The following is a 27,553-nucleotide window of genomic DNA, read 5'->3' on the forward strand; positions in this document are numbered from 1 at the left end:
AGGATACAAATTTTATTTGTTTTTCATTCCTAGTCTCAATAGAATTATTATGGTTTTGCAGTAAGACATGAGTCATACAATCTGCTGTGCCTTCAGATTCAAGTTTCTGAAACATTCTTAAATCCAATTCAGGGTCGCGTATCAACTACAATGCAATTACCTTTGAATTACCTTTCCCAATTTTATGCTAGTTAGTGCATGATGAGCTCGTATTTATCATTCGTATCTCTCTGGTAGCTCCTCCTCCTGCTCTGATGCCAGGCACATGCAGAAGGAGGAGGAAGAGGAGGAGGAGTGTATAATCATTCAGCAGCTCGACTCATTCACAGAAATCTAACACACACACAAAGGCAACATGAGCTCAGCAGCGATAACACTCCGCTCCAGCAGTCTGCTACACTGTGGAATGGGTAAGATTATTTCGATCTTCTTACCCAAGAGGGGAAAATAAAGCTGGTGGGTGTATTTTTATTTAATTTATATTAACGTATATTATAGGAAAACTCAATATAGTGCTTATTATAGCTATAGGTATTTTTTTTTTTTTAACTTTCGATTTTTGAGTCATTTTTAAAAACTGTTATATTTCTGCTATTAATTATAATCTGACAACATTTCTGTGCTATTTACATACACATACCTTAATATGTTTTATATTTCTGACCCAAGCGAGAATGCATGTGCAGTGGTATCGCTTCATACCAGGTTTTGGAATCATTTTAATGATGACTTTATCTTTATCATTTTCACTCCCCGAGTTCACATTCAGCTGGATACAAGCATCATTTTTAAGCCTGATGGTTAATTTGGTAACTCTTTACTTAATTTGGTAATTACTTTACTAGTCGTAACTAGTTGACGTTTTTTGAGAGGACTAGATCACCAAAATGACACGAGGAGGGTTTAAACACTATGAAAAAGTGTGCTGTTGGAGGAAGATAAGTGACTTGGTGATGGAATTAATTATTATTTCCAATTATTGTTGTAAAATTATTATTAAAGGATTATTATTCTTATAAACAGCTATTTGCTAATATATTAATTAAGGAGCAAATGGTAAAAATAAAGGCTGAATAGAAAACTTAGTTCCATCTTGCTTTGGACACTGTAGACAAAAACAGTGTCCCCAAGGACAACTTTATTAGCAAATGAATGGACATTCGGTGTTGAACATGAGGATGGGTTCCCCTTTGAGTCCAGTCCTCTCAAGGTTTCTTCTTAATGCCATCTTAGGGAGTTTTTCTTTGCCACAGTCAACACTAGCTCACTTATTAGGGATAAACTTATGTGGAACATACTTATAGGGAATAAACGTATGCATTTCAAATTCATAAATTTTATCTCGTAAAGCTGTTTTGGGACAATTTCCATTAATTAAAATGCTATACAGAGAAAACAATTTAATTAAATTATAACTTTTTAGGCAATATAAAATATATTATTTGTATATATTTATATGGCATTGAGTAAAAGACAAGAGGCAGAGCTGGAGGTAGCAGAGCTGAAGATGTTGATATTTTTATTGGGAGTAATGAGGATGAACAGGATTAGGAATTAGTTTATAAGAGCAACAGCGCATGTAGGACATTTTGGGGACAAGGCTCGATTGAGATGGTTTGGACATGTGCAGAGGAGGGACATGGGGTACATTGGTTGAAGAATGCTGAGGATGAAGCGGCCAGGAAGGAGGAAAAGAGGAAGGCCAAGGAGGAGGTTTATGGATGTGGTGAGGGAAGACATGCAGGTAGTTGATTTGAATGTAGAGATGTAGAGGACGGGGAATGGAGACGGCTGTGGCCACCCCTAATGGTAGCAGCCGAAAGAAGAAGAATATATATATATATATTCATGAGATGTGTATGTTTATATCTACACACATCCCTTATGGATCAGAATTGAAAATTCAGCAGCACTGGGCTTTAACTGAATTCATATGTTATATCCTGATCTTAATTAATGTCTTCTCTCTCCACAGCTAATGGAACGGCAGGCAGTCAGCTGTCCACGCCACGTTCAGGCAAGTCCCCAAGTCCATCTGCTACAAGTCCAGCCAGCCTCCGGAGAAGGCGGGTAAGATCTCCTCATTTACCTTTCATATTTAGATCAATTAATAATAAAAATAAAAACAGGGCATAACTAAATAAATTGATCAGGAAAATAAAAGGTTGGTATAATTATTTGTTTATTTTAGTTGATGTTTATGCACTTGTTTAATTTACTTTTTTAAAACCATTCTAATGCAGTCATAATAAAAAAAAATAAAAATACAAAATTTAATAGGCAGCATATTGTTTGTCTCTACCTATATTAAGTTTCCATACTGAGCAGATTACAAAAGGTAGAATGTAACCTTCCTTATTCTTTCCTTCACATAACATCCCTCAGAAATCGATTTCAGTCCTACACATTTTTTCTATAAATGATATGGACTATGAATATGTAAATATTCATAAATATTATACATAATCGAATTTATGCCATTCTGTGCTAGTTGTTATAGTATCACAGAAGCTCAGTTAGCTGTAATGGAAACTAGAATATATCAAAATCTCAAATAAAATAAATCAAAATAAATCTACAAAATAAGGCATCCATGATTGAAGGGGTAAATATTAAATAAATGCTAAGTGCTTAGAATTTAATAGGTACCACTTTAGTTCCGTAGGTTTTTTCTAAGTAAAGGAGTAAATGTGAGCCATAACCAAGCTACAATTTTCCACCAGGTTTAAAAATGGGATTTTTTGTGTACTCACATCCAAATGCATGGTTCAATGTGAGCTCCCTGACTCACACGCATTAACTTACTGTTTAGAGCTATCGCACTCATCACTCTACAATTTCTGGGTTTATCCAATGCCATAACTTTTGTTGTGCTTGAATGATTAGCTATTGTTTAATTATAGCCTATAAAACGTTTTTTTTTTTGTTTTGTTTTTTTATGTTGTTTTTTGATGTTATTATGCATGTCTTGTCTGATCATATGATTTCCCAAAATGTAAACTATATATAATATTTAATAAAAAAAAAAGAAAAAAAAAAAGTCAGACATTACAAAAGGACACTTACGGTAAGCCAAGTTATTTTATACAATTTAATATTTTCTTACCTGCAAAAAAAATTACAATTACAGAACGTTATTGGAAAACATATAAATATGCACACAACACGTATTAATAGCTGTTCAAAATAAAAATTACTGCGTCATCATAAGCAGCATCAGAAAGTGTCCATATGCTGGCATGACTCGAGTGCTGAACTTCATCATACCTGCTTCCCCAGTTGTTATTCTTAGCACGTTTAGGACTGGCGGTTTCTATGGAAACTGCTGTTTTTATTCCTACAACGTACCATCAGGTTGGAGTACTTTATGTTTCAGGTGTTCTGTTTTTACTGTTGCCTCCGTGAGAACTTGTCTTCTGTACAGGAACTTGCAGTTTTGTCAGACTGCGTATGGACACACTAAACATTACAAATGATTTTTGTGTATAATCTGTATATAAATCAGGAAACTGAAATCTGTCAAATGAATGAGTGAATAGTGGAAAAATTTGAAATCAATGTTGGTGACCAAGCATTCTGGTAATGTTTCATGGCTATTCGTTGTCAGCTTTACAGAAATTGAATCTAAATATTTAATTAATAAATGTATTCTAATAATTGTTAAGCCATTGTTATTAGTAGTGACAAGAAAAACTCCCAAGACCATATGAGGAAGAAATCATGAAAGGAAATGCACTCAACAGAAAAAACATCCTCATTCCCAAAACCAGAAATGTATTCATTAAAGTTCTTTAATTGTTGACATTATCACATCCTGTATTTGCTTATAGACATGAGTACAAAATTGTTTGTGGTAATTGTAATACTAAACTATTGTTTATATACAGCAAACTGTATTCATTGCAGTCCAAAGCCATCTTGATAGTATTTTGGTGTTAACCATCTACAGTAATCTCACGTATTTTTGAATGGTTCGTGTGGAACTATCTGCAGCAGCACCCAGTGGTTTCCAACTGAGGAGAACTCAATTAAGAATTAGGGCTTCATAAAGGATCAGGCAGAATCTATTATGGAAAAAAAGAAAGAGTCAGAATCCATGGAAGAAGGTTAAGAGAGAGATAGACAGAGGAAGCGAGAGAGAGAGAGAGAGAGAGAGAGAGAGAGAGAGAGAGAAACGCTAAATATTAGACAGTTCTTTCATGTGATGTCTATTCCCAGCTTATTTAATCATGCTGAATAGTCCACATGCTGTGAATGAGCAACAAATTTGGGTTATCAAAAAAGATTTTTAGTCGGGTCCCTGAACAAGTAAAGACATTCATAGAAATCTATATCTGCATACAGCTGGATAGTTTTGCCAAAAATGCATTAATGTCTAACCATTCAGCAGTTTTTTTCCACCTCTCTATTACATTTCTTACTGTGTTGCAGAGCTCCCAGCACAGTGGCTCATCTCTCTCTTTGGCCTCCACGAAGGTGTGCAGTTCAATGGATGAAGGTGACGGTCCTGTTAGTGAAGGTAATAAAGAAAAACAGTGTTTTCTGACTGACTTCAGAATCTCCAAATTTTTTCATGAGAATTGCTTAAATGTTTTTTAGTCTGACAATACTAAATGAGCAGGATATATGAAAGCTTTTAATACCTATGAAGTATTAAAAAAAAAAAAAAGAAAAATAGATATTATATGAAACGAATTTTTTTTTTTCTGTTTATTGGCACGGTCGTGTCAGTTATTATATCATGCCACGGTCACGTCCCATCAGTAAGGAGAGCTGAAGCCAAATTAAAATTATTTACTTAAATTAAATTATTACTTAAGTACATTTAAAGACAAATATACTGTATATAATCAGTGGTGGGTGGTCAGGGCCAGCAAAGCTTTCTTTGCTGGACAAAACACTATAAGAAGCACTGACCTACATTTTAATATTTGTTCCCTGAAATTGTATTAATTTATTCCCAACAGTTTATTCTCTTCATTTTGTAGTATTTCTCTTGGCTGCACTGCTTCCAGTACGTGTATGTAGATGTTCGATTTTTTGTCCAATCAGATTTCAGCCTCTATGTGCTGCCATGTCAATTTAATCTCTGCTCAGGGGATTCAGATTCAGTAGTGCTGGCCGTTGTACCTTAGTTTATATTAGCAATAGGTCTGTTTCTTTAACCAATTAGATTTCAAATTCGCCTCACAACTCACTAGCTGGTACCAAATGTGCATTTGGGGCGTGCATTTGGTACCAGCCAAAGAAACAGACCTATTGCTAATATAAACTAAGGTACAACATTTTTAAAACAATTTGAATAAAAATGGCTGCTTGGTTAAAAAATATATAAAATAACATTTATTTCCTGGTTAGCGGCGAACACTAGTGCTATAGATTATTTTGCGTTTTCATGCATGCGCAAAACAAGTCTTATTTCTTGTAGGAAGTGAGTAGCCACAGTGACACTGTGCTAACTCGTTTCTTTTTTATACACCTGGAATTGTTGTGTATGTTTTCAAGTTAAATAATAATAATAAAAAAATATGCTTAAGTTCGAGGGAGAGACGAAAACAAACTTGCGGTCCGCCACTTAATACCTTCCTGAGGGAACTCTGATTCTAACTATGTTCCACATGCAAAAAGGATTGCATACACCGAAAGCCCTGTACCAAAGAACTTCAGTACAAATACGTCTACTGTCATAACAGAGGTCATAATATTATGCCTGATCGGTGTACTTCCATACACAGTATGCGTGAGTGTACACTGAAAAGTTTATAGGTAACAACAGAGCAAATCACTCTCATATTATAAGAAAAATAGACAAAAATTCAACACTGTATATGATATTTAGAGAGTTAAAATGCATAAGTAAGAAAGGATTCTGTACTTTATTGATCCTACAGGAAATTGTTGGGTTGCAGATGCTCACAGTAAAATAAAAGTAAAAATTAAAGAAAAATGAAATAAGAAATATAAATAAAAATGATACATATTTAATTATATATTAAGTATAGATGCTCTGCAATGAATTTTGAATTTTATTGAAATATACTGTACAAGATGTGTAGCAGCAGTATAACAAATAGCAAAAAAGTCAACTACAATAATAGTAATACAATTTATTCCACATGTAACAATTGTTATTATTGCACTGAAATTATCTCCTCTGGTGCTTTGTGGTGCATCGTGGTTAAGTATACAATTGAGTGCGAAAATTAGGACACCCTTAATAATAAATGACAAATTTATCGCTTCAGTTTGTCCTAATGATATGAAAACGTTTGCAATCCAGTTTACACTATTGCTTTTACACAAGCTTGGCAATGATTGACAGCTCTAATATTATGTGTTGTAGCCGAGATGATGGAAGAAGGCCCTCAGGTTCCTGCCTCCATAACGGAGAGGTACAAGGTGGGACGAATGATTGGAGATGGAAACTTCGCGGTGGTGAGAGAATGTGTGGAGAGATCCACAGGCCGAGCGTACGCCCTCAAAATCATCAACAAGGGCAAATGTAGAGGCAAGGTGAGATATGCAGACTGGAATGACAGACTGAACAGGAACATTCTGAAAATCCTATCAGCAAAATTAATTCGTTTTATAAAAGTGCATTACGGTTGAGGATGAACATATTGAGAGCTTTTATATAAGAGATCTGATGCAGGCAAGATGGACTTCACCATACTTTTTAGTCATGATAGAGTTTGATTCAATTCCCAATTATGATTAATAATACTTAATTTTATTCTTATTTTTTTAGATCCCTAACAATGCAAAACAGTTTGTTTGCATAAAACTAAATATAAATACATCCTTTCCAAAATTAGCTTCTGTCCCATCATTTTTGACTTCTGTGAATGATTCTTTTTCTCCCTAAAACACATGTATTTTATCGCCCGCACCTGCATTCACGCATTAAATCTTGTCCTGTGCTGCACTCATTGGCGTCGGGTCCCGCATGCAGGTCTCCAACTCGGACAATATTTTAAACCCAATAAAATAATCCAGTTTAGATACCTAATTAATTAATAAATAACAGTGTTCACACATTTCCACAATGCAGGTCACATTTTTTTGACATGATACATGATTACGCCACATTAGGCAGTCTAAAGATAAATGTATGTTGTACAGGAACATATGATCCAGAACGAGGTGTCCATATTGAGAAGGGTGAAACACCCCAACATCGTCCTGCTGATTGAGGAGATGGACACTTACAGTGAACTTTACCTGGTCATGGAGCTGGTCAAGGTAAAAAAAAATTCTGCAGTCTCCAGGCGCTATTTATAAAAATATAACAGCAATGTCATTAATTGTTCTTGGCAGGAAATGGTTAGTTGATGGTTTGATTGGGATGTCTGAAGAACAAAGCAGTTCTAGTTTGCATATTGATGAATATTTATTGCATGCTTGAAGTTGTTGAGGGTAAATATTTGTAGGCCATTTAAACACAATATAATATACAATATGTGTGTGTGTGTGTGTGTGTGTGTGTGTGTGTGTGTGTGTGTGTGTGTGTGTGTGTGTGTGTGTGTGTGTGTGTGTGTACCTGCAGGGTGGTGACCTCTTCGATGCAATCACATCCACAAATAAGTACACGGAGCGTGACGCCAGTGGGATGCTATACAACCTGGCCAGCGCCATCAAGTACCTGCACAGCCTGAACGTAGTGCACAGAGACATCAAACCCGAGAACCTGCTGGTACACACATACAATACAATACAGTAAAGTCAAATAATTTAAAGTCTATGGAATTCTGATTAATGCAGTTTTTCAGACAGGGCGTATTTGCTACAACCCTAATGTAGGTAAAAAAAAAGTAAGGGGATATCTCATGGCACATGCATCTCCTCTCTCTGGTTGTTTTTCCTCATGTGTTCTTACATTCTGCACGTATTTCCAGATACCCTGTGATTAGTTTAAGTACATGTACAAGCCTAGGCTCATTTGTTCAATGTTTGCCACCGTTTCCAAGTCTTTTATTCGATGTTTCGATTTCCCTGTTGCTTTGTTTTCTTGTTTATGTTTGTGTTTTGTCCTAGTTCACATCGCGACCGCTTCCTGTTTTCTGAACCTAATCTGACAAAAATCTTCCTCACAACTCGGATCTGCAATACAATAAAAATAAAAAAGCCTCGTTATGCTCTATTTGCATGCTGCCATACCTTCATGACAAGACACCGAAATATTATCCAAAATATTTTCTGAAAAAAATAAAAATTGTTGCTAAAATGACGGGTAACCTGTCAGTCACCTGCATCCAATCAAATGTATATTTTTGGTGCTGTAACATTATAAATAATTAGACAGTAGAAGGTTTTGTTTTTTTACTATTATGTAGTACTGTGAATGGTTGATTATTGATAATTGATATTATACAGAAGTGAGTCGGTTCCCTGGTGGTCTAGTGGTTAGGATGCGGCGCTCTCACCGCTGCGGCCCGGGTTCAATCCCCGGTCAGGAAACCAACCCCAGCCACTAGGGTTGCACAAGCCAGTGCACTCTTAGTGCCGGTCCCAAGCCCGGATAAATGGGGAGGGTTGTGTTAGGAAGGGCATCCAGCGTAAAAACCAAATCGAACATGCGGATCATGAATATGGATGATCTGCTGTGGCGACCCCTAATGGGAGAAGCCGAAAGAAAGTCATACAGAAGTGTAAAGAGTACCTGAAAATCATACATGAGTAAAAGATTGCAAAGGAGTATCTGATTAACAGTACTTGAGTTTTTGACTCATATTGAACGTAGGCTCAAAGATGCACTCGTCCTCAACACCAAGACACATGTTGGTGAAAAGCCAAAAACAGTTGATTTGCGAGGTTTTATTTCCTAAAATACAAATCAAATTATACACCTAAACACTGCATTAACCACCACAACAGCTTCAACATGCCAGAATAAAAAGATCAAATACGTCAGTAAAAAAAAAGAGAGACAAAGTAGTAAAGCGATCTTTCAAAAAGGAATCTTCAGTTAAACAATGGAAAAATACAACTGTGATGGCGCTAGCCCCTCTTTAAAGGACGCCACTGTAGATAAAGTTTGGCATGCAAAAGCTAGCAGTCATTAACAAAATGTCGTCTTCTTCTTCTTCTTCCTCCAGCTTCTCCAATTAGGGGTCGCCATCGCGGATCATCCTTCTCCATACCCCCCTGTCTTCTACATCTGTCTCTTTCACCCCAACCACCTGCATGTTTTCCTCACCACATCCATAATCCAGTCATTGACAAAATGTAGTGAGGTAAAAACAATATATATTGAATGATAAATGTAGTTGAGTAGGGAGAAAAAGTTCCTTTTATCTTCGATACTCTAGACTAACCTCGAAACTAGAAAGTAGCCAAAAAGTTACTCAAGTACAGTAATGAAGTACATTTACTCAAATTCTTTACACCACAGTTAGTCAAAGCATGTGAATTCAGATTTGGGTGTTTTGGGTGAGCAAAACATCATGTTAATCAGATTTCTTTTATATCCCAACTATAGCTACTATTGTTACTATTGTTGCAGATGTGATGTTGGTGCTATAGATGCTACAGCCGTTACTTTTGCTATGTTGTTGTTGTTGGTACGATACCATTAATGTTAGTGTTGTTTTAAGTATTTAAAGCGCTTCATGATATTTATGCATTGAGAAACTCTGAGATACACAGAGAGACAATGAAAGCGAGAGATTGTATCATCAGGGAGGATGTTAAATCGAACCTTCTGAGTTAGCTCATCCATTTACCCACTCAACTGATAGTGTGCTTGTGTGTGTGTGTGTGTGTGCATGCATTGGTCTACAGCTGTAATCATATATCTGTTTTTAGCCTGTGTGAACATTTGTCTTGGGCCTTCATGGTTTAGATGTTTGTTTATTAAAAAAAAAAAAATGATCAACGAAAAAACTGATCTGGGCATTTGTGTGTGTACCCCTCAGGTTTATGAGCACCAGGATGGCAGTAAGTCTCTGAAGCTGGGGGATTTTGGCTTGGCTACAGTGGTAGATGGACCCCTGTACACAGTGTGTGGAACTCCAACCTACGTAGCTCCAGAAATCATTGCAGAGACAGGGTGAGTCACCGCCGCATCGCACCGCACCTCGCCCTGCCCTTCATCATCAGCCTTACATAACACAGTAGCACAGTGTTACATTAACATCAGTACTGTGCATTAACCTAACAGAGTGATGTTTGTTTTCTGACAGTTATGGCCTGAAGGTGGACATCTGGGCTGCTGGTGTTATTACTTACATCCTGCTCTGTGGCTTTCCTCCTTTCCGTGGGTATGTAAAAGCACAAACTCAGTGGTAAAGAAATCCATTAAGGTGGACGGTGTTATTAAACTATAGACATGTTTAACAGTCTTCAAGGTCAATTCCTAATTCCAGGTCACTGAAAATGTACATGTGTATTTACAGAACAGGAATAAAAATGTAATGTAAAATGTGAAGGGCTATGATGGGAAAACATGATTTCATTGCAGTTTTTGTCTCCCCCTAGCGGCGAATTGCACAATGGCCACTCACGCTCATGACTACTGTAATTTCTCGTAGGAAGAGTAACGATTAGTGCGCGCGCGCACACACACACACACACACACACACACACAACAAAATGACATAGCAAGTTTAAATATATTGCATTTTGTATTTTTTAAGATTACAGCAAACAGTATATGGTCTATTTTTAGCTGTTTTGCTTCTTTGCTTGTAGAAAAAACAAGTATATATACTATTTTTGTAGTATGTACTATTTTTGAAGCTTGCAATCAAAGACTCATTTCCAAGTATAACAGCTGAACATATACTATATGGACAAAAGGTTGTGGACACACGAGCACAATATGTGTATACAATTATTTTTGACACTATATTTTCTAATAAGTGTGTGTGTGTGTGTGTGTGTGTGTGTGTGTGTGTGTGTGTGTGTGTGTGTGTGGGACCACTGAAGATCAGGAAGCTCTGTTTGATCAGATTCTCACAGGACAGTTAGAGTTTCCTCTGCCATACTGGGACAATGTGTCAGAGTCTGCAAAGGTACAGAAAGATCAAGTGTGTACGTGTGTCCATCCATCCATCCATCCATCCATCCATCCATCCATCCATCCATTCATCCATCCATTCATCCATCCATTCATCCATTCATCTGTCTATACATTCATCTCTGTGTCTATCTATCCATATGGCTCTTTTTGTCTACCCATCCATAAAAAAAAAAATCCCCAAGTGTGTACTTGTGTCCAATTATCCATCCCTTCATCCATCCATCCATCCATCCATCCATCCATCCATCTGTCTATACATCAGTTTATACATCAGTTTATTTGTTTATCCATTATCATCATCATCATCATCATCATCATCATCATCATCATCATCATCATCAGTCTATCCATCTGTACATAAAAAATCCCCAAGTGTGTACGTGTGTCCATCCATCCATCCATCCATCCATCCATCCATCCATCCATCATCATCCATCCATCCATCCATCCATCTATCCATCCATCCATCCATCCATCCATCCATCCATCCATCCATCCATCCATCCATCCATCCATCCATCCATCCATCTATCCATCCACCATCCATCCATCACCTTATCACTGAGTAAACCTTCGGCATGTTGAAGCAGAAATGTACTATTGCACTCTTCCCTCTCTCTATAAATGACTCCACACTCCGTCACTTTGCAGGAGCTCATCACATGTATGCTGCAGGTGGAGGTGGAGCAGAGATACACGGCTCTGCAGGTTTTAGACCATCCGTGGGTCAACGTAAGCCATAACTTATTCTCACAACTCTTTTTCTTAACATTGTTTTTGTGTTGCATTTGTTCGATTCTAAAGTGAGCTGCTGTTTGTTTTTCCAGGACGACGGTTTGTCTGAAAACAAGCATCAGTTATTAGTAGCTGGAAAAATAAAGAAGCACTTTATCACGGGGTCCAAGTCCAGCAGCACGTCACCGGGGGTCTCTGTTATAACAGTAAGCGTCATTTTTTATTGGAATCCATCTCATGCTGGTGCTCTTTCCTTTTTAGATATTAACCTACTGAAAGCTTTAACACCAATGCAATCATGCATAATGAGATGTTATGTTACAGTGGGGGGAATAATTATTTGATCCCCTGCTGATTTTGTTGGTTTTCCCCCTTACAAAGAAATGAACAGTCTAAAAGAGGGACAGATATCAAAAGGTTTTAAACTAAATCGTATTTTATCAAGTGAAAGGTATTTGATCCCGTACCAAATTAGCAAGAATTCTGACTTTCGCAGACTCAAAATGTTTAACTCGTTATTTGTGTAAAAAGACACCAGTCACAGAATCAACCTCTTCCATTCAAACCTCTCCGCCACCATGGGCGAGACCACAGAGCTGTCAAAGGACATCTGGGACATGATTGTAGACCTGCACAAGGCTGGAATGGGCTACAAGACCATCAGGTTGTTGCCTTGGCCATATGTTTTTGGTCATTGTCATGCTAAAAGACCCAATCATGACCCATCTTCAGTGTTCTGGCTGAGGCCAGGAGGTTGGCGCAGGTGATGTCTTCCTCTACCCTTTAGCAAAGAAACAGCCCAAAAGCAGAATGTTTCCTCCTCCATGTTTGACAGTGGGGATGGTGTTCTTGGGGTTCTCTTCCTTCAAACACGGCGAGTCGAGTTGATGCCAAAGAGCTCAATTTGGTCTCATCTGACCACATTGTATTCTCCCAAGCCTTCTCTGAATCATTCAGGTATTCATTAGCAAACTTCAGACGGGTCTGTTCATGTGCATTCTTGAGTAGAGGGACCTCGGTGGTTTTCTTGGTGACTGTGGTTCCAGCTCCCTTGAGATCATGAACAAGCTCCTCCTGTGTTGTCTATGCTGATCCATTACCTTTCTCAGAATCATCCTTACTTCCTGAGGTGAGTTATCGTGCCAACAGTGGTCTGTTTCTCACCAAGCTTCTTGCTGATGATCTCGTCCAGCCTCGTCTACAGTCTTGTCCCTGAGAGGTTTGAATGGAAGAGGTTGATTCTGTGACTGGTGTCTTTTATACACATAATGAGATGATATTCAGAGTTTTTTCTTAAAGGAACAGGACTAATTGGGGTGTGTGTGAGTCAGAATTCTTGCTGGTTGTTATGGGTTTGAATACTTATTTCACTCCATTAAATACAATATAAATAAAAATGTCCATATAATAATAACTTTTTTATTCTGGATTTTTTTCACAAAATATTCCCTCCTTTTAAAACCTCCCATAAAAAATTCTAGACTGTTCATTTCTTTGTAATCAAATAATGATTTCCCCCACTGTAATGTTACACATGGTATTGGTGATATTAATGGTCATGATCACATCCGCTGATCAGTTTGGCTTCAATGTACCCGATATACGTTTCTCAATCGAGTGCACTATGGTCTTCCAGGATTTCCTGCACACTAGAATTTTAGGAAATCTTGCGCTTCAGTGTCCCTGCTTTTAGTTGGATTTGTGTGGCACAAACACAATGATGATTTCTGATCTAACTTTTCCCATGTCAAAGCAAAATCATTAAAGTACTTTCAGGCCACTAATTTAATACACTACTGTAATTAACCGAGGCATTTAATTCACTTTTGTGATTTTTTTTGGTTTCCAACTCAAAGTATTGGCACCCTTCAGGATTGAAAATTGAAAAAATACACACATATATATATATATATATCGATGTCATGAAGGCTGCCAATAATTCTGTGAGGCCAGCTTAAACGCTGATAGGATCAGAAATTGCGTGAAAGTGTGGCTCTTGACTTCATCATGTGCTCTTTGATCCATCGCTTCATCCTACTGCTTCGTCCTTTCTTTCATTCACTCGCACAGTCACTGCTGCAGACCTCATTTCCTGTTTGCTGCTGATTCTCCTTGCTGTGCTTCTGCTCTCACCGGTGTCGACTGTCAGCACTGTTGTCAGGGAAAATCTGCTAGACTGCTTTCCTTTTAACCTTTTTGTTCTCATCTTATACTCATGTGTTTATTTATTATTTATAAATACATGGCTCTATACTGTAGCATGCATACTATAGTATGTATGAAGTATTGGCACAGTAACATGTAAATACATACGTTCAAACCCATGTACATATAAAGCAATGCACAGTTTTATATTTATTGTGCTTTCACTAGAAATGTATACTTTTTTTTTTCTTTTCCCATAAGGTAATTTTGCAAATAATTATACTTTGTTTACATATTGGTTCCACGGTGTACAGAATTGATTTTGGCTAATAAATAAAGAATAAATCACGACTAGACATGCTGTTATCATATTGTGAATGTAATTCTTTTTGTATTTTCTGGTGTCATGAATTGTTTATCTTGTAGACCACAGCAATGTGTCTTTAGTACATTTATTTATTTAAAAAAGGCTATTTTTTTATCCATTTATGTTTACTAAAATCAGGATCGGCAACAAAAAATTTAAATAACAACATTTAATAATTTTATCCTAGAAAAAGAATGCAGTTAGTTATTTACACAATATGGACAAAAGGTATTGGGACACTTGTGTGGTTCTTCCCCTAACTGTTACCACAGAAATGGAGGAAACTGATGTCTAGAAAGGCGGTAGCATTATATTTTCCCTTCACGTTTCTCAACTAGAAGCTCATAAACTGTTCCAGCAGGACAATACCCCTGTGCACAAAGCTAGATATGGTTTACATGGGTTGACATGGAGGATCTTCAGTGGCCTGCTATTGAGCTTTACCCATATTGAACATCTTTAGAATGAACTGTAATGTTGACTGCACCCCAGGCCTCCTCACTTTATTTACACCAGCACCAGAATTTAGCAACACCCTTGTGACTGAATGAATATTAGTGTCTAGTGGAACATCTTCTCAAAAGAGTGGACCTTATTATAAGAGTGAATGGAAACTAAATGTGGAATGGGATGAAAAACACCTTCAGACCTCTTTATTCTTTTGTCCATGTAGTGTATGTTTTTGTAGATCTGTATGGAAGTTGTGTAATAATGTTAATGTAGTAGAATAAGGAAATTAATATCTAAATTGCAGCTAGAACTTTTATTTTTTTATCAGAAAAATAAAAAATCAACACCTCCTGATTTGGGAATTGAGCAGTGCTGTGGTCCATAAAGTCCATAATAAGTATGTAAGCATTGAGTCATCCTAAAGCCAGTCTAAATGTATGTTGTGGGAAACTGTTTGCTTCAATACATCACTTTTCCCCCTCATTTTTATATTCTCTTTTATTTTGATGATTTACTGAAATATGTAAAGCTAAGCGCTAGCTCGGTAGCTCAGATTCACAACCCGGAACAGGGTGTACAAGTGCTAAAAGTGACGAGTGTTGCAACCATTTCTCTCTGCTCAGCCGGACGACGGGTTTTCCATCAAGCGCTCAGGGTCTTTGGACTACTCCTCCCACCCGGGGATGTACTGGATAAGGTACGCCAACCTGCAGTGCCAATCTCCAGTGTGTCCATGGCAACGTGCTGGCAGTCTCCATCACACGCTTTCCTGTCTCATCGCTTTTCTGCTTTTCTTTTTGCTCACTGCATCAGTTTAGTTGCTGCTGAACGTCTTTTTACTGCATCGGCTATGATTGAAAGCTTGGAGTTTGATTTGCTGTGAGCTGATGGAATGTAATTCAAGTGTTTTGTGTTACATTTGATTACATTCTAGCTGGCTTGTCCAACACTCCTTGTGCTTCTACCTGTAAGAGTGTGGGGTCATGTGGTGCAACAGGAGAACTAGGGTCAGGCTGATATTCTTGCTTCCAAATCCAAGGAATCCATTTGTAGCAAAAGCCAAAAGCAACACTAACCAATGACCTGAGGGTGAGCTTGGTGTTTAAGGTATTGGACTTTAGATTCAAAAGGTCGTAAATACAAATACCAGCCACACCAAGCTGCTACTCTTGGGCCCCTGTGCAAGGCGCTTAACCCTATAGCTACTCAGTTGTACTAAAAAGAAATGTAAATCGCTCTGGATAAGGTACCATACTCTACCAAGTATTTAGGCAGTTGCATCACATTTCTCTCCTAATTGGATGGTCTTGAGTTTAATTCCCAGCACAATCAAGCTGTCACTGTTGGGCTCTTAACCCTCAACTGTTTAGATCATTGTAGAATAATGGTGTCTTCCAAATGCTGTGAAAATGTAAGCATGCAAATCGAGCTTCTTACATTTCTTTGGTCAGAGTGGTAGCTTTGCGGTTAAGGCATTGGACTTTGGATCAGATGTTTGTGAGCCCAAGTCCTAGCCACAACAAACTGCCACTCTTGGGTCTCTAAACAAGGCCCCTAACCCAATAAGGGGTCAGTTGTACGAATGAGATAATTGTAAGTTGCTGTGGATACGGGTGTCTGCCAATTACCATAAATGTAAATGATCTAGTATGCTGAACATCTTGAAGCTTGCCAGCTCTCAGACTCTCTGGTTAGTTGTGATTTTGGCAAATGACCAAATTGGAGATAAAATAGAAGAATAAAAAGCTTTATTAGTTCATTAAGTGACAGGAAACAATGTCTCCTGAGTATATGCAGGCTGACAAGGCACTATATGGCTAAAAACTATGTGGACACCTGACCATCACGAAAATCTTTGCAGTAAATTTCAGCTTTAAAGACTTTCTTTCTAATGCTGTAACTTCCCTGCAATTTCACTTTGTTGCTTAGAGGTCCAAACCTGATCTAGAATCACAATTTACCTGTGCACACCAAGTTGAAGACATGGTGTGTTAAGACCTCTATGGAAGATCTTGAGTATCCTGAAACAGAGTTCTGACCTCAACCCTGTTAAATTCTTTTGAATAGGATGAACAGGATCACCGACTGCACCCCAAACCTCTTCATTTGACATCACTTCTTGATTTTACTTTTGCCCTTGTATCCGGATGAACATTAATCCTCATAGCCACATTTCAAAATCTAGAGGAAAGACTTCCCAGAAGACTGGAGCTTATTACAACCGTGTTAATGCACATGGTATTGGAATGTTCACACATGGTTGGCGGATGGTGGAGATCATGTCCACATATTTTTGGCCGTGTAGTATACATCTATTTCACAATGCAAAGTGAAATAACGTTTGAGTCAAATTTGAGTTTTTATTAAAATTATTTTTGTTTGTTGTAGTAAATATGAATGAATGAACTGTTGACGGTTAAGCACCGATACTACTACACCGACAGGAAGTGACTGTGATGACAAATATTTCAACCCTATGATCCTGAGAGCTTCATTCTCTGCTTTTTCCCCCTCCAGACCACCGCTCTTGATAAGGAGAGGCAGGTTTTCAGACGAAGACGCCACCAGGATGTAAAGTACACCACCACCACCGCCCGCGCACCACAAAGTAGCTTCCCGTTGAAGCCTCTAGCCGGCCCCAGCCCGTCCCCTGCAGAGTTCACCTCGGAGTCTGAGGACTTCTCGCCCAGCTCTGCCGAGACCGTGCGCTCCCCAACCTCACCGTTCTAACAGTGTTTCCTCCCCACATGTATACACACACAAATCCGAGCGTCACACTAATGAGAACTTGGATCAAGAAAGAAAGTGTGGTTTGCTCGATCTGGCTCTGTTTAAGCCTCTCATTTGCATGATTTGATCTGGCAACTTTCCTGCATTTAGGAATCCTGTATTCATAATGCATTTAAGAAAGAAAAACGATTTATAATGATCTTTTTTCTGTTTGTAGCATACATTATACCTAAATCCTACAATGCTCAAAGGCAGCATTACGTCAAAACGCAAGGTTACACACACCAGACCTGTTCTAACCTTTTATTCGTTTACATTCGTGGCATTTTGCAGACGCTGTTATCCACAGTGACTTTCATTCATCTCATTTATACAACTGAACAGATGCAAGTCTTGCTTAAGGCCACAATAGTGGTGGGATTTAAAACTTGCAATCTTCTGATCTCAAAGTCAAACATCTTAACTACCACATCCCATTTATAGATACATTTCATGTCAAGTTAAGAAAAGAACATGCAGCTTGACAAATTACAATACATCATTATAATCTTTGATGCTGTGAATCAAATTTCGGAAATCATTTCTGATCGATCAGAATCGAGAATTTTCGCCACTCTCTGATCCAACATGTATAAATACTGTGAATCGTGAACAGGTTATAAAGCCTTATAACATGTACATGTGATCAAAATTGACTTTACGACGTTCTTATGAATACATCCTGTATTGCATATTACTAAATGGAAAGTAAGTAACCTTAAATTATAATTTTTTATTTATTTTTTGGCTTATTCATGAGCAGGAAGTATATAAAAAGGTATGATGCATGAAACATGAGCATTATTAACACAGGATGCATTAAATTTGAAAGAAAAAAAAAATCCTTTGTAAAGGAGAGAATCGATACAAGAGACCAGGATCAGATTACTCTGTAGAAGATTTGAGTATTTTAAAGAAAGCACACTGTTTTTTTCAGCCTTCATTAAAAAGAAAATATATGTATACATTAGATATCTGTATTTAAAGATTTCCTGTTTGACAGAAAAGGCACTACGCTGATGGAGAGCTATACGCATGGTGCTAGAATAAGCACATTTTCAAAAGCAGCACAAAATCAAAAAGAAAAAAAGAAAATAAATCTGTGCCCCAGATACACTACATAGACAAAAGTTTGTGGACCCCTGACCGTAAGTTCTATGTGCTTTTTAAACATCTCATTCCACATTTAGTCCCAATTTCCAATAATAACCTTCAATTTTATGGAAGGATGTTCCACTAGATGGAGTGTGCTTGAGTTAGCGTTCACATTCACCCCGATCATATTCAATAGAGTTGAATTCGGAGCTCTATAGCAGGAGATCTTCTACTTCAACCTTCAACAATATCTTCATTGAGGTCACTTTGTGCACAGAAGCATCTTCATGCTGGAACAGGTTTGAGTCTTCTAGTGCATGAATGGAAAATCTGAAATTGTTGGTGCCTCCATGTACATCCTATACAATTCTGTGCCTTCATCTTTGTGCTAACATTTTGGGGAAGAACCACATATGGCTGGAAAAAAGTGTCTTAATGCTTTTGTCCATGTAGTGTAATCCTCGTCTCAGTTTCTTGTTGGAAAATCTGTTCATGTGCCCCCTAGTGGCTGTGTTTAAAAAAGGTAGGATTTTCACTCTGATACTGAAACCTCATAGACCTTAAAAATCAGAAATCTTCCATAAAATTCAGCATTTTCAATTTTTTTAAATAATTTCTCTTCATATATCAGTCAATCCAAAAACAAACCCATGTTTAATTGTTTTATGACATGTTTTGCAAAGGGCACAGGTCATCACTGAGCTCTTAATCTTTTTACCAAAATGTAATACCAAACCTACCAGATTACATTATATATCACACCACACATAAAAGTGCTTTAGTAATACTTTCACATAGACATAAATAGACTAATTTAATTTGTTTTTTTATTGAAGGGTGCTATTGGAAATAGACTGAAACATGTTTACAAAACAGCTGATACTCAATCATCTCAAATGATACGTATGTAGAACAAGCTAGAAATTAGAATTACACTGAAAAGCAAGCAGCCATTGACTCACGTCTCATCGTATATATCTCTGACCTTCACTGCAGTCGAAACAGCCATTATAAATGGAATATAGCACTATATGTAACAGTACAGACAAGAAAAAAATTGCATGCACAGATATTTTAATATTTATCAATATCTAAAAGAAATTCATAAATGATATAAAAAAAGAATGAGCGATCGAATACAATACTACAAATAAATGACCTAAAAAGCTATATCAGAGGATCTAAAGTTGGTTAGAGGCATTTATGCACAATTGAAATATATATATATATATCTCCCATTCAAAAAAATAACCAATTTTCTGAATAGATATCGTTATAGTGTGCTTATGTTTGAATGCAATTCTTCATGTCGGTGTTTAAAATGTTCGTGTTATTTACTGAATTCTTCGTTCATTGTGAACTCAATTGTCAAAAACGTGAAAAAGAAAAAGGAAAAAAAAACAACAAAAAAAAAAAACACTTTTTATCCATTTATTCTTGGGAATAATGTTGTGGAATTTCCAGAAATCAAAGTATTTACTGCAACTTACTCATATTATTCAAGCAATTTGATTAATGTGCCTATTTATTTATTTTCCCCTTTGTCAAAGATGCTGTTCTGGAAAATGACAGAAATGTAAATCCCCACCTTTTAAACAATTATGAAATTGAGTTCAGCATTAGAATAGGATAGTATTTATGTTCCCTGTTTTTTTTTTTTTTTTATGTTCCATATTAATTTATATTTCATATCAGTGTAAACAAATTACCTTGGCTAAAAAAAGAAATAAAATCATTTGGAGGTAAGATTTTTTAAGGAATTTGGTAAGAGGTTTGATTGCCTTAGATGTAAAAAGACACAACAAATGTAACAATTTTGAATGTGCTTTAAAAAAAAATCAAGCTGCATAATAGTTCCATAATGTGTATTGAAGAATGGCTTTTCATTTTTTATATTGTCTGCCATTTCATTTTTGTCTGAAGACCAGAAATGCATGCTCAGTACAAAGATGTTTCACAATTTTCTGCGCTCCAAAGATCAAGATTTTGGTGAATTCTGATCTGCAAATTTGTATCAAGTGAAGCCGTGACTGAGGACTGAGGAGACTCATATAGTTGTGTGTTTCAGCATCCTGGTTTACGCAGCACAACTTTATAAGAATATACATAATATGGACAAACATTTGTGGACACCTGACTATGCTTCTTAAACATTCCATTTCACATGTATTCCCCATTTGCTGTTATAACATCCAGTTTTCTGGTAAGACGTTAGACTAGATTTTAAGGTGTGCCTGTGAAGATTAATTCAGATACGAGGGTGTTCGTAAAGTCAGGAATTGATGTAGGTGACGTGAGGAGTCCTTGGGTCCAATTCATCCCAAGGGTGTTCAACAGGGTTGAGGTCAGAGCTCTATAGCAGGCCACTCAAGATCTTCCACTCTATTCCATGTAAACCTTCATGGAGTTGGCTTTGTGGACAGGGGTATTGTCATGCTGGAACAGGTTTAGTCTCCTAGTTCAGGTAAAGGGAAAATTTAGGCTACCACTTCTAAAGACTTTCTATACGATTGTGAACTTCTAACTTTGTGGAAGAAGCACATGTGGCATATGTTAGATGTCCCAATACCTTTGTCCATATAAATGATATATTTTAACACACGATCCGGTTGTGCGACTTCAGCCTGACCCCATTAATCTACCTACATCTACAGTATATCAACACTGACTCGTTTTTTATACTGCTGTTTTCTTTTTAATTATTGTAGTTGAATTTCAGTAGGACAAGCACAAAAAGGTGGACAGCATGGAAATAAGGCCTTTCCTTTTTAAAAGCTGATATATGATTGTCTAACAAATCTTCAATTATCAATGTGAACAGTTTGTAGCTAGGACACTGGTGATCCATATCAAATTCTTTGACTTACTACTTCTTACTACTGTTTCAAAGTTTTCTTATGCAAGTCCAGTGAACAGAAAGTGAACCTGTATGCGTTTTTAATAACTGTATAATCGGTGCATTGTTGTGTGTTTTTTTTTTAAATATGTGATGAAAACTCAGCTTTTCTTCTGACCATGAGCAGGAAGTGGCTTTGCTTCCAAGTAGCATTTATTTAACAGCGGTGCCCTTGGCAACAATCCAAACATGAATAAATGATTTTCCCTTAAAGAAATCGTTAGATTTTTTTATTATTATTGTTATTTTTATTAGTTTTTTTTAATATGCTAGGTAAATGAGGACACATTTTAAACTGCAAGTTGATGTGTCATACTATAGATTTTATAATCTTACTTTTACATTTTTATTTTTACCAATCTTATTTCCAGCTTAAATTTAGAACGTACCTATATATATATATATATATATATATATATATATATATATATATATATATATACACACACAAACACACACACACACACACACACACACACACACACACACTTGTTCTTTACCAAATAAGGAAATCTGGGATGAATAAATGATTAGTAAATCTTTTGAATATGTTCAGATGATCGACATGGAGTTTCTTATTTGGTCTGAATACCATTTCAATGTTAAATGTGTTTATACAATGATAATAAATTCAATGAGTAATTTTTAAAAATCTTGCCATTCGAATAAATAAAATATGTGTAGACATGCCCTATGATTACTATCATTTTTAAGCCTTACAATTATAGTCAATCACCCAACTTTGTTGTGATGATTGACATTTAATCTAATAAGGTACGATTAAATGGCCAAAGAATGTCTAATGCCACTGGGAATCTGCATTCTCAACTCAATCTCTTTCTCTTTCTCTCTCTCTCTCTCTCTCTCTCTCTCTCTCTCTCTCTCTCTCTTTCTCTCTCTCTCTCTCTCTCTCTCTCTCTCTCTCTCTCTCTCTCTCTCTCTCTCTCTCTCTCTCTTTCAAGTGCATTTTATTGCATTTACACCATATACACTTGGTACTGCACACAGTGAAAAGAAAACAAAAAGTTCCTTCAGCTGCAAGGTACCACAAAAAAAAAAAATTGACACTAGACAACAAAAATAGCTCGGACTTAGCAGATCAACCAGTGGTGGACCGTCAGGGCCAGCAAATCCTTCGCTGCTGGACTAAACACTATTAGAAGCACTGACCTACATTTACAACCTAAATTCTAATATTTGTTCCATGAAATTGTATTAATTTATTCCCAACAGTTTATTCTCTTCATGTCGTAGTGTTTCTCTTGGCTGCACTGCTTCCAGTACCTGTATATGGATGTTAGATTTTTTTTCCCAATCAGATTTCTGCCTCTATGTGCTGGGCCTTCAAAGTCAGTACTGCTGGCCTTTTTACCTCAGTCTCTATTAGTATTGAGTCTGTTTCTTTAACCAATCAGATTTCATATTCGACTCACAGGGCAGCTAGCTGGCCCAGAATAGCACCAGCATTTTTCCATCTTCTGATTGGTTGGTCAGCCGGAAACTGTAACAGCCAAGTTCAACTGCACACATGAATACATCAGAGATAGACTTTTTATGCCTACGGAGGAAGAGAAATTTATTTGGTCTCAGACATACTTAAAAAAACATTTTAAAGAAAAGCTAGACATCGTGAGGAGGTCGGCCAACCCCAAAGCTAGCTTGCTTGTTTCAGCCCGGGAAAGGGTTTGTTCTCCACTTCCAGACCAGTGAATACGAGCGGTACCACTGGATTACAGCCTCTGAGGAGCGGTGCACATTATGAGTCTGCATCTCTGGTGAGTAGGTTGTATTTTATTTAAATTTTTATGTTTTTGTCATGTAGGTGCACAGTTTCGGTTGTAGTGTAGAGGTTTGGAGTCTTAACTGGGTTTCTTGCTTTAGGAAATTGGTATTCCCCCTTAATACGCAAAATTCCTCTCTCGCTGTAATGCCACGTGTTGTTATATTACGTTTTTGTATTGAATTGATGGTTTCTATAGCTGCGATTTCTATAGCTGCGACGGCCCACCACCAAGACCAACATACTAAACACTGTTGTGGCTGAATGAATACAAATATTCAAGGTGATATTAAATAGTTTCAAGACTAGACTCTGTTTACAAGAAAGTACTTTATTAATCTATAGAACATTTACACACTTATCATCACTTTCAAAATAGTCCTATTGCACAGCAGTACCGTATTTTTCGGACTATAAGCCCCTACTTCTTTCCTACGCTTTGAACCCCGCGGCTTAAACAACGAAGCGGCTAATTTATGGATTTTTTTTCTGGGTTTTTCCCACTTGTCAATGACTTTCTTGGTAGGCTACTGTTTAGATACAAGCCATTGTAACGCGTTGATTCTGGGTGAAGGGAGAGCTCACTAACTCCAGTTGCAACAGAAATCATATAAGCACAGACAGGTTTCCAAAACTCGTGCTTTTTTATTTTTCTTGGCAACAGCGTTATGGGTTAGTCAAAGAAACTTAGAAATGAGCACCAGAAAATAATGAGCACATAATCCTCAGTCTCACACACACACACACACACACACACACACACACACACACACACGCAGTAATACTGGAAGAATGCAGTGACGTGCTGTTCCCAAAATGCCGCTCTGCTCCCAAAGGAGCCACAACATATTTCACCCGTTACACCGTGTTACAGACACTGTCTTTCGGTAAAGCCTGTGTAAAGTTCATTAGTTTAGTTAGTTCATTAGTTCATTAGTGCGGCTTATACACAAGGTGCGGCTTATTTATGTTAAAAATAAAAATATTTGTAAAATTCAGGGTGCAGCTTATACAAGGGTGCGCTTTATAGTCCGGAAATTACGGTACATTGATTCCAATGTTCCTGACACTTCTGAAATATGTCCTGGAATTTTTCTTACGAAGCGTGTCAGGCACCTTCTGCTTTTCACGCTGGATTTCCGCAATGGCAACCTTTGAACTGGATCTTCATCTCCAGGAAGAGGGAGAAATCCACAGGAGTCAAAGGAGTAGAGTGGGTGCGAGTGCAAGACCATGGATTGTGGATTGTTCTCCGACGCACAAGTTGCCAAATGGTTTTGACATTTTCGGGGATTGAAGTCTTTCTGATCTCTCGTCATCTTTCAGTGAGGTTCTTCCACTCTTGAAGCGCACATGGCACTAAAAAACCCTTCGAACGACTCACTGGAGGATTGGCGTATGTGAAACCCATGTCATATCCAATATCTTTGTGGCAGATTTGCCCAGTTTAATGCAGAATTTTACGTCTTTGTTCTAACTTGCTGTCTGTGATGAAATTGCAGATGAGGTAATGCACTTGGTCAGAATAGCACCATTAGTCTTGAAACTTTTTAATACCCCCTTATGCATTCAGCAAATGCCCTTATCTGGAGCAACTTCTCGTTTTCCCATTGTCATTTTTACTACTGAGTGGTTATGAGGCTTGTTAAAGTTAATATAATAGAAATAGATGGAACACAGATGCATCTGGAACAGGATTGGAACACAAAAGTGCGATTGTCTGACGTCCAAAAGCCTTCAGCTACTGTATATAGGGTCGTTTTGGATTTGAAATGAAAAAAAAGACTGGGAAGATCCTTTCCCTCAAAAAAGGTCGATAAGCGGGCATTTGGTCGTTCAGCAGGGCGCAAATTTCGGTCGGAAAACTGTTCACTAAGCGAAAAGGACGATGTCCGAGCCGGTCGATAAGCGGGGTACCACTGTATATTATTACTGAAGTTAATGATGTGGAATAAAAAAAAAAAAATCAAAGCAACAAAGTCTCTGTTTATTGCATTTTATTAGAAACACTTTAATCTTCCAGTGATCAATACCGATAGAGGATAATAGAATAGTTTTAACAAAATCCTGAAAAAAATGGCAGATTAAAATAAAATCAATACAATTACAAAACAAGATGAAAAAAATTAAAAATCGCAGGACATTTTATTTACTACAAAAAACAAGATGTGCATGTTTTCAACCCTTCTCTCTAAACCTACAGTACTTCAGGACATGTTCACGTACAATAAATAAATGAAATCGACCACACAGTTTTATATTTAACATTTGTTGTTCATCAGTGCAGTTTATATGGAATACAGTTTATTTTCTATAAATGCATTACAAATGTTAAATGACCAGTCATTCATTTCTTGTAGAGGGAACAATCTAAAGCAAGATTTTGAAGGTGAAAAATAAAAATTGTAAAAATAATAAGAAGAAAAGAAAAGTAAGTCAGTTACTGTGCACTGTGAGCTTTTTAATATAATATACTTTTTTTATTATACTTGTTATATTTACCCAATTCATTCCTTAGTGTGAAAAACAGTGAGGCAAACATGGAGGGAAGGAAAGATGAATTCGAACAAGAAATTTCACAGAAAACACAGAGCTTATTTAGTCACAACACACAAACAATACGATGTGGAAATCATTAAAAACACTAAATTGATCTAGTTGTGTGAGAAAAGACCCAGCTGGACATTTTGAGGAGTTGAAACACATTGTAGAGTTTGACTGCATGATGATGTGTTGACAATATCCATATTTACATCATGAACCACTATTTACCCTGAAAATAAGCCTCTTTAAGGTGAATATACACGGAAGTATACACGGTAGAAATGCTCGGAGGGATTTTCACAGTTTAAATGATATCTGATGGCTGATAGACATCAGATCAAATGTGAGCTCAAAATTTCTGGGCCTTTTTTTATATATATTTATACTTTGCAGAGTTATTTTTTATTAGAATGGCATTAAAATAGTGTTTGTACAGTACTTGAGAAGCGGTACACGACTGAGATGTGCTGATAAGAACAGAGCACACACTACGCAAGATTTATAAAGTCCTTCATTCACCAGTTTCCACACTCTGTTTTGATAGTGCTGCTGGCGCTCATTGGCTCCATTCTGGAAGCATGAGAGAGAAAGAGAAGAAACAGGAAGCGCCGTCCTCTGAGCACGCTCAGTAGCGATTCTGGTGCTCATAATGCCAGCGGTTGAAATCGATGTTGAATGCTACAATGCTGCCAGATGCCATACCAGTGATCAGAGTCCTGCAAAACAAAAGTAGTATTTCTCAGGGGTCTCGAACATGTCCATTGTAATTCTGAGAGAAATTATATTTCCACAATTTAATTTTTTATTATTGTGGTCTAATTTCTTTGCTGAAAAACGTGTCTAATTTTATAAATGCAAACAGGACTTATATTTACATGCATCACAGCGACTTACATTTCTCATTCATACAACTGAACAGATGAGGGTCAAGGACCTTGCTCAGGGGCACAGGAGTAGTAGCTTGATTTGGCTAAGATTTGAACCTTCAGATCAGGCAACATCCGATGCCTTAACCAGTAAGCTACTACTTCCTTAGGACTTATTTATTCTAAACATAGCCAAGTAAGAAATCCAATTTACAAAAATCATTATTACTGATCCCACCCAATCAGGTTTTGACATGTAATAGTTGGGGACATGTGATTGCAAAATATTTGCATTGTGTTACACATCAGACAAATCAAAAGAAAAATGTATAAAAAAAACAGCTAAACAAAATAAATAAAGGCTGGAATATTCATCAATGGACCAGATCAGACCGGAATATTGCTATACTCTATGCTTTACAATGCTTTGTATAATCTGCCAATCCTGTAATCGTGAATGCATATTATCCTCTCAAGGCTTTCTGGGCTTCTGAGATACATCATCATGGACGATACTTGATTCACAATGGGCGCCATTAGATTTGTAAAAATCCAAATTGGCATTTTTTCTTTTAGTGGTTTCACATTTTATGGCAGCTGAAACAATTTTTAAGGTGATTTCTTTCAAGGCTGTGCAATATTATACAGAAAAGCTTTCACTCATAGGAGGAATGAGACTTTTCTAATAAAGTGGCAGAAAGTTGATCCCAAACCTTTGATCATGTGACAGGTCCATGGCTCGGATTCCAGCGTCACAGCCTGGGTAGATATAAAGCTGCTTGAAGTCACAAGCCTGCCACACCTCCACTACTCCGCTATCTCCTCCCGTCACCAACGTCTGTCCATCACTGCTCAGGAGCATCGCCTAAAGAGTTGGAGCCCAGTG

The 27,553-nt window shown here is 37.2% G+C and overlaps 2 protein-coding genes across 4 annotated transcripts in view; one reads left to right on the top strand and one right to left on the bottom strand.

Annotated features, from left to right (window-relative positions):
• The window catches only part of dclk1b (doublecortin-like kinase 1b), a 56,441-nt gene extending 34,599 nt beyond the window's left edge, over positions 1 to 21,842 (top strand). Inside the window, exons 6-17 of one of the 3 annotated variants that reach the window (XM_046863574.1) lie at positions 1,976 to 2,070; positions 4,432 to 4,519; positions 6,344 to 6,513; positions 7,123 to 7,242; positions 7,547 to 7,693; positions 9,915 to 10,048; positions 10,182 to 10,259; positions 10,916 to 11,012; positions 11,672 to 11,752; positions 11,848 to 11,961; positions 15,341 to 15,414; positions 17,235 to 17,429. In XM_046863574.1, coding sequence (XP_046719530.1) covers positions 1,976 to 2,070; positions 4,432 to 4,519; positions 6,344 to 6,513; positions 7,123 to 7,242; positions 7,547 to 7,693; positions 9,915 to 10,048; positions 10,182 to 10,259; positions 10,916 to 11,012; positions 11,672 to 11,752; positions 11,848 to 11,961; positions 15,341 to 15,414; positions 17,235 to 17,292 — 1,256 coding nt within the window. In that variant the 3' untranslated portion in view covers positions 17,293 to 17,429. Of the gene's footprint in view, positions 1 to 325; positions 411 to 1,975; positions 2,071 to 4,431; positions 4,520 to 6,343; positions 6,514 to 7,122; positions 7,243 to 7,546; positions 7,694 to 9,914; positions 10,049 to 10,181; positions 10,260 to 10,915; positions 11,013 to 11,671; positions 11,753 to 11,847; positions 11,962 to 15,340; positions 15,415 to 17,234 lie in introns of those variants that run through there. The other 2 variants (XM_046863575.1, XM_046863573.1) reach the window with 2 other exon arrangements.
• Positions 21,843 to 25,239: 3,397 nt separating this feature from the next.
• nbeab (neurobeachin b) overlaps positions 25,240 to 27,553 on the bottom strand; it is a 426,194-nt gene continuing 423,880 nt past the window's right edge. Inside the window, 2 exon segments of the mRNA XM_046863205.1 lie at positions 25,240 to 26,517; positions 27,381 to 27,532. Coding sequence (XP_046719161.1) covers positions 26,427 to 26,517; positions 27,381 to 27,532 — 243 coding nt within the window. The 3' untranslated portion in view covers positions 25,240 to 26,426.

Source organism: Silurus meridionalis, chromosome 12 (genome assembly GCF_014805685.1).
Source record: "Silurus meridionalis isolate SWU-2019-XX chromosome 12, ASM1480568v1, whole genome shotgun sequence".
Taxonomy (NCBI): Eukaryota; Metazoa; Chordata; class Actinopteri; order Siluriformes; family Siluridae; genus Silurus; species Silurus meridionalis.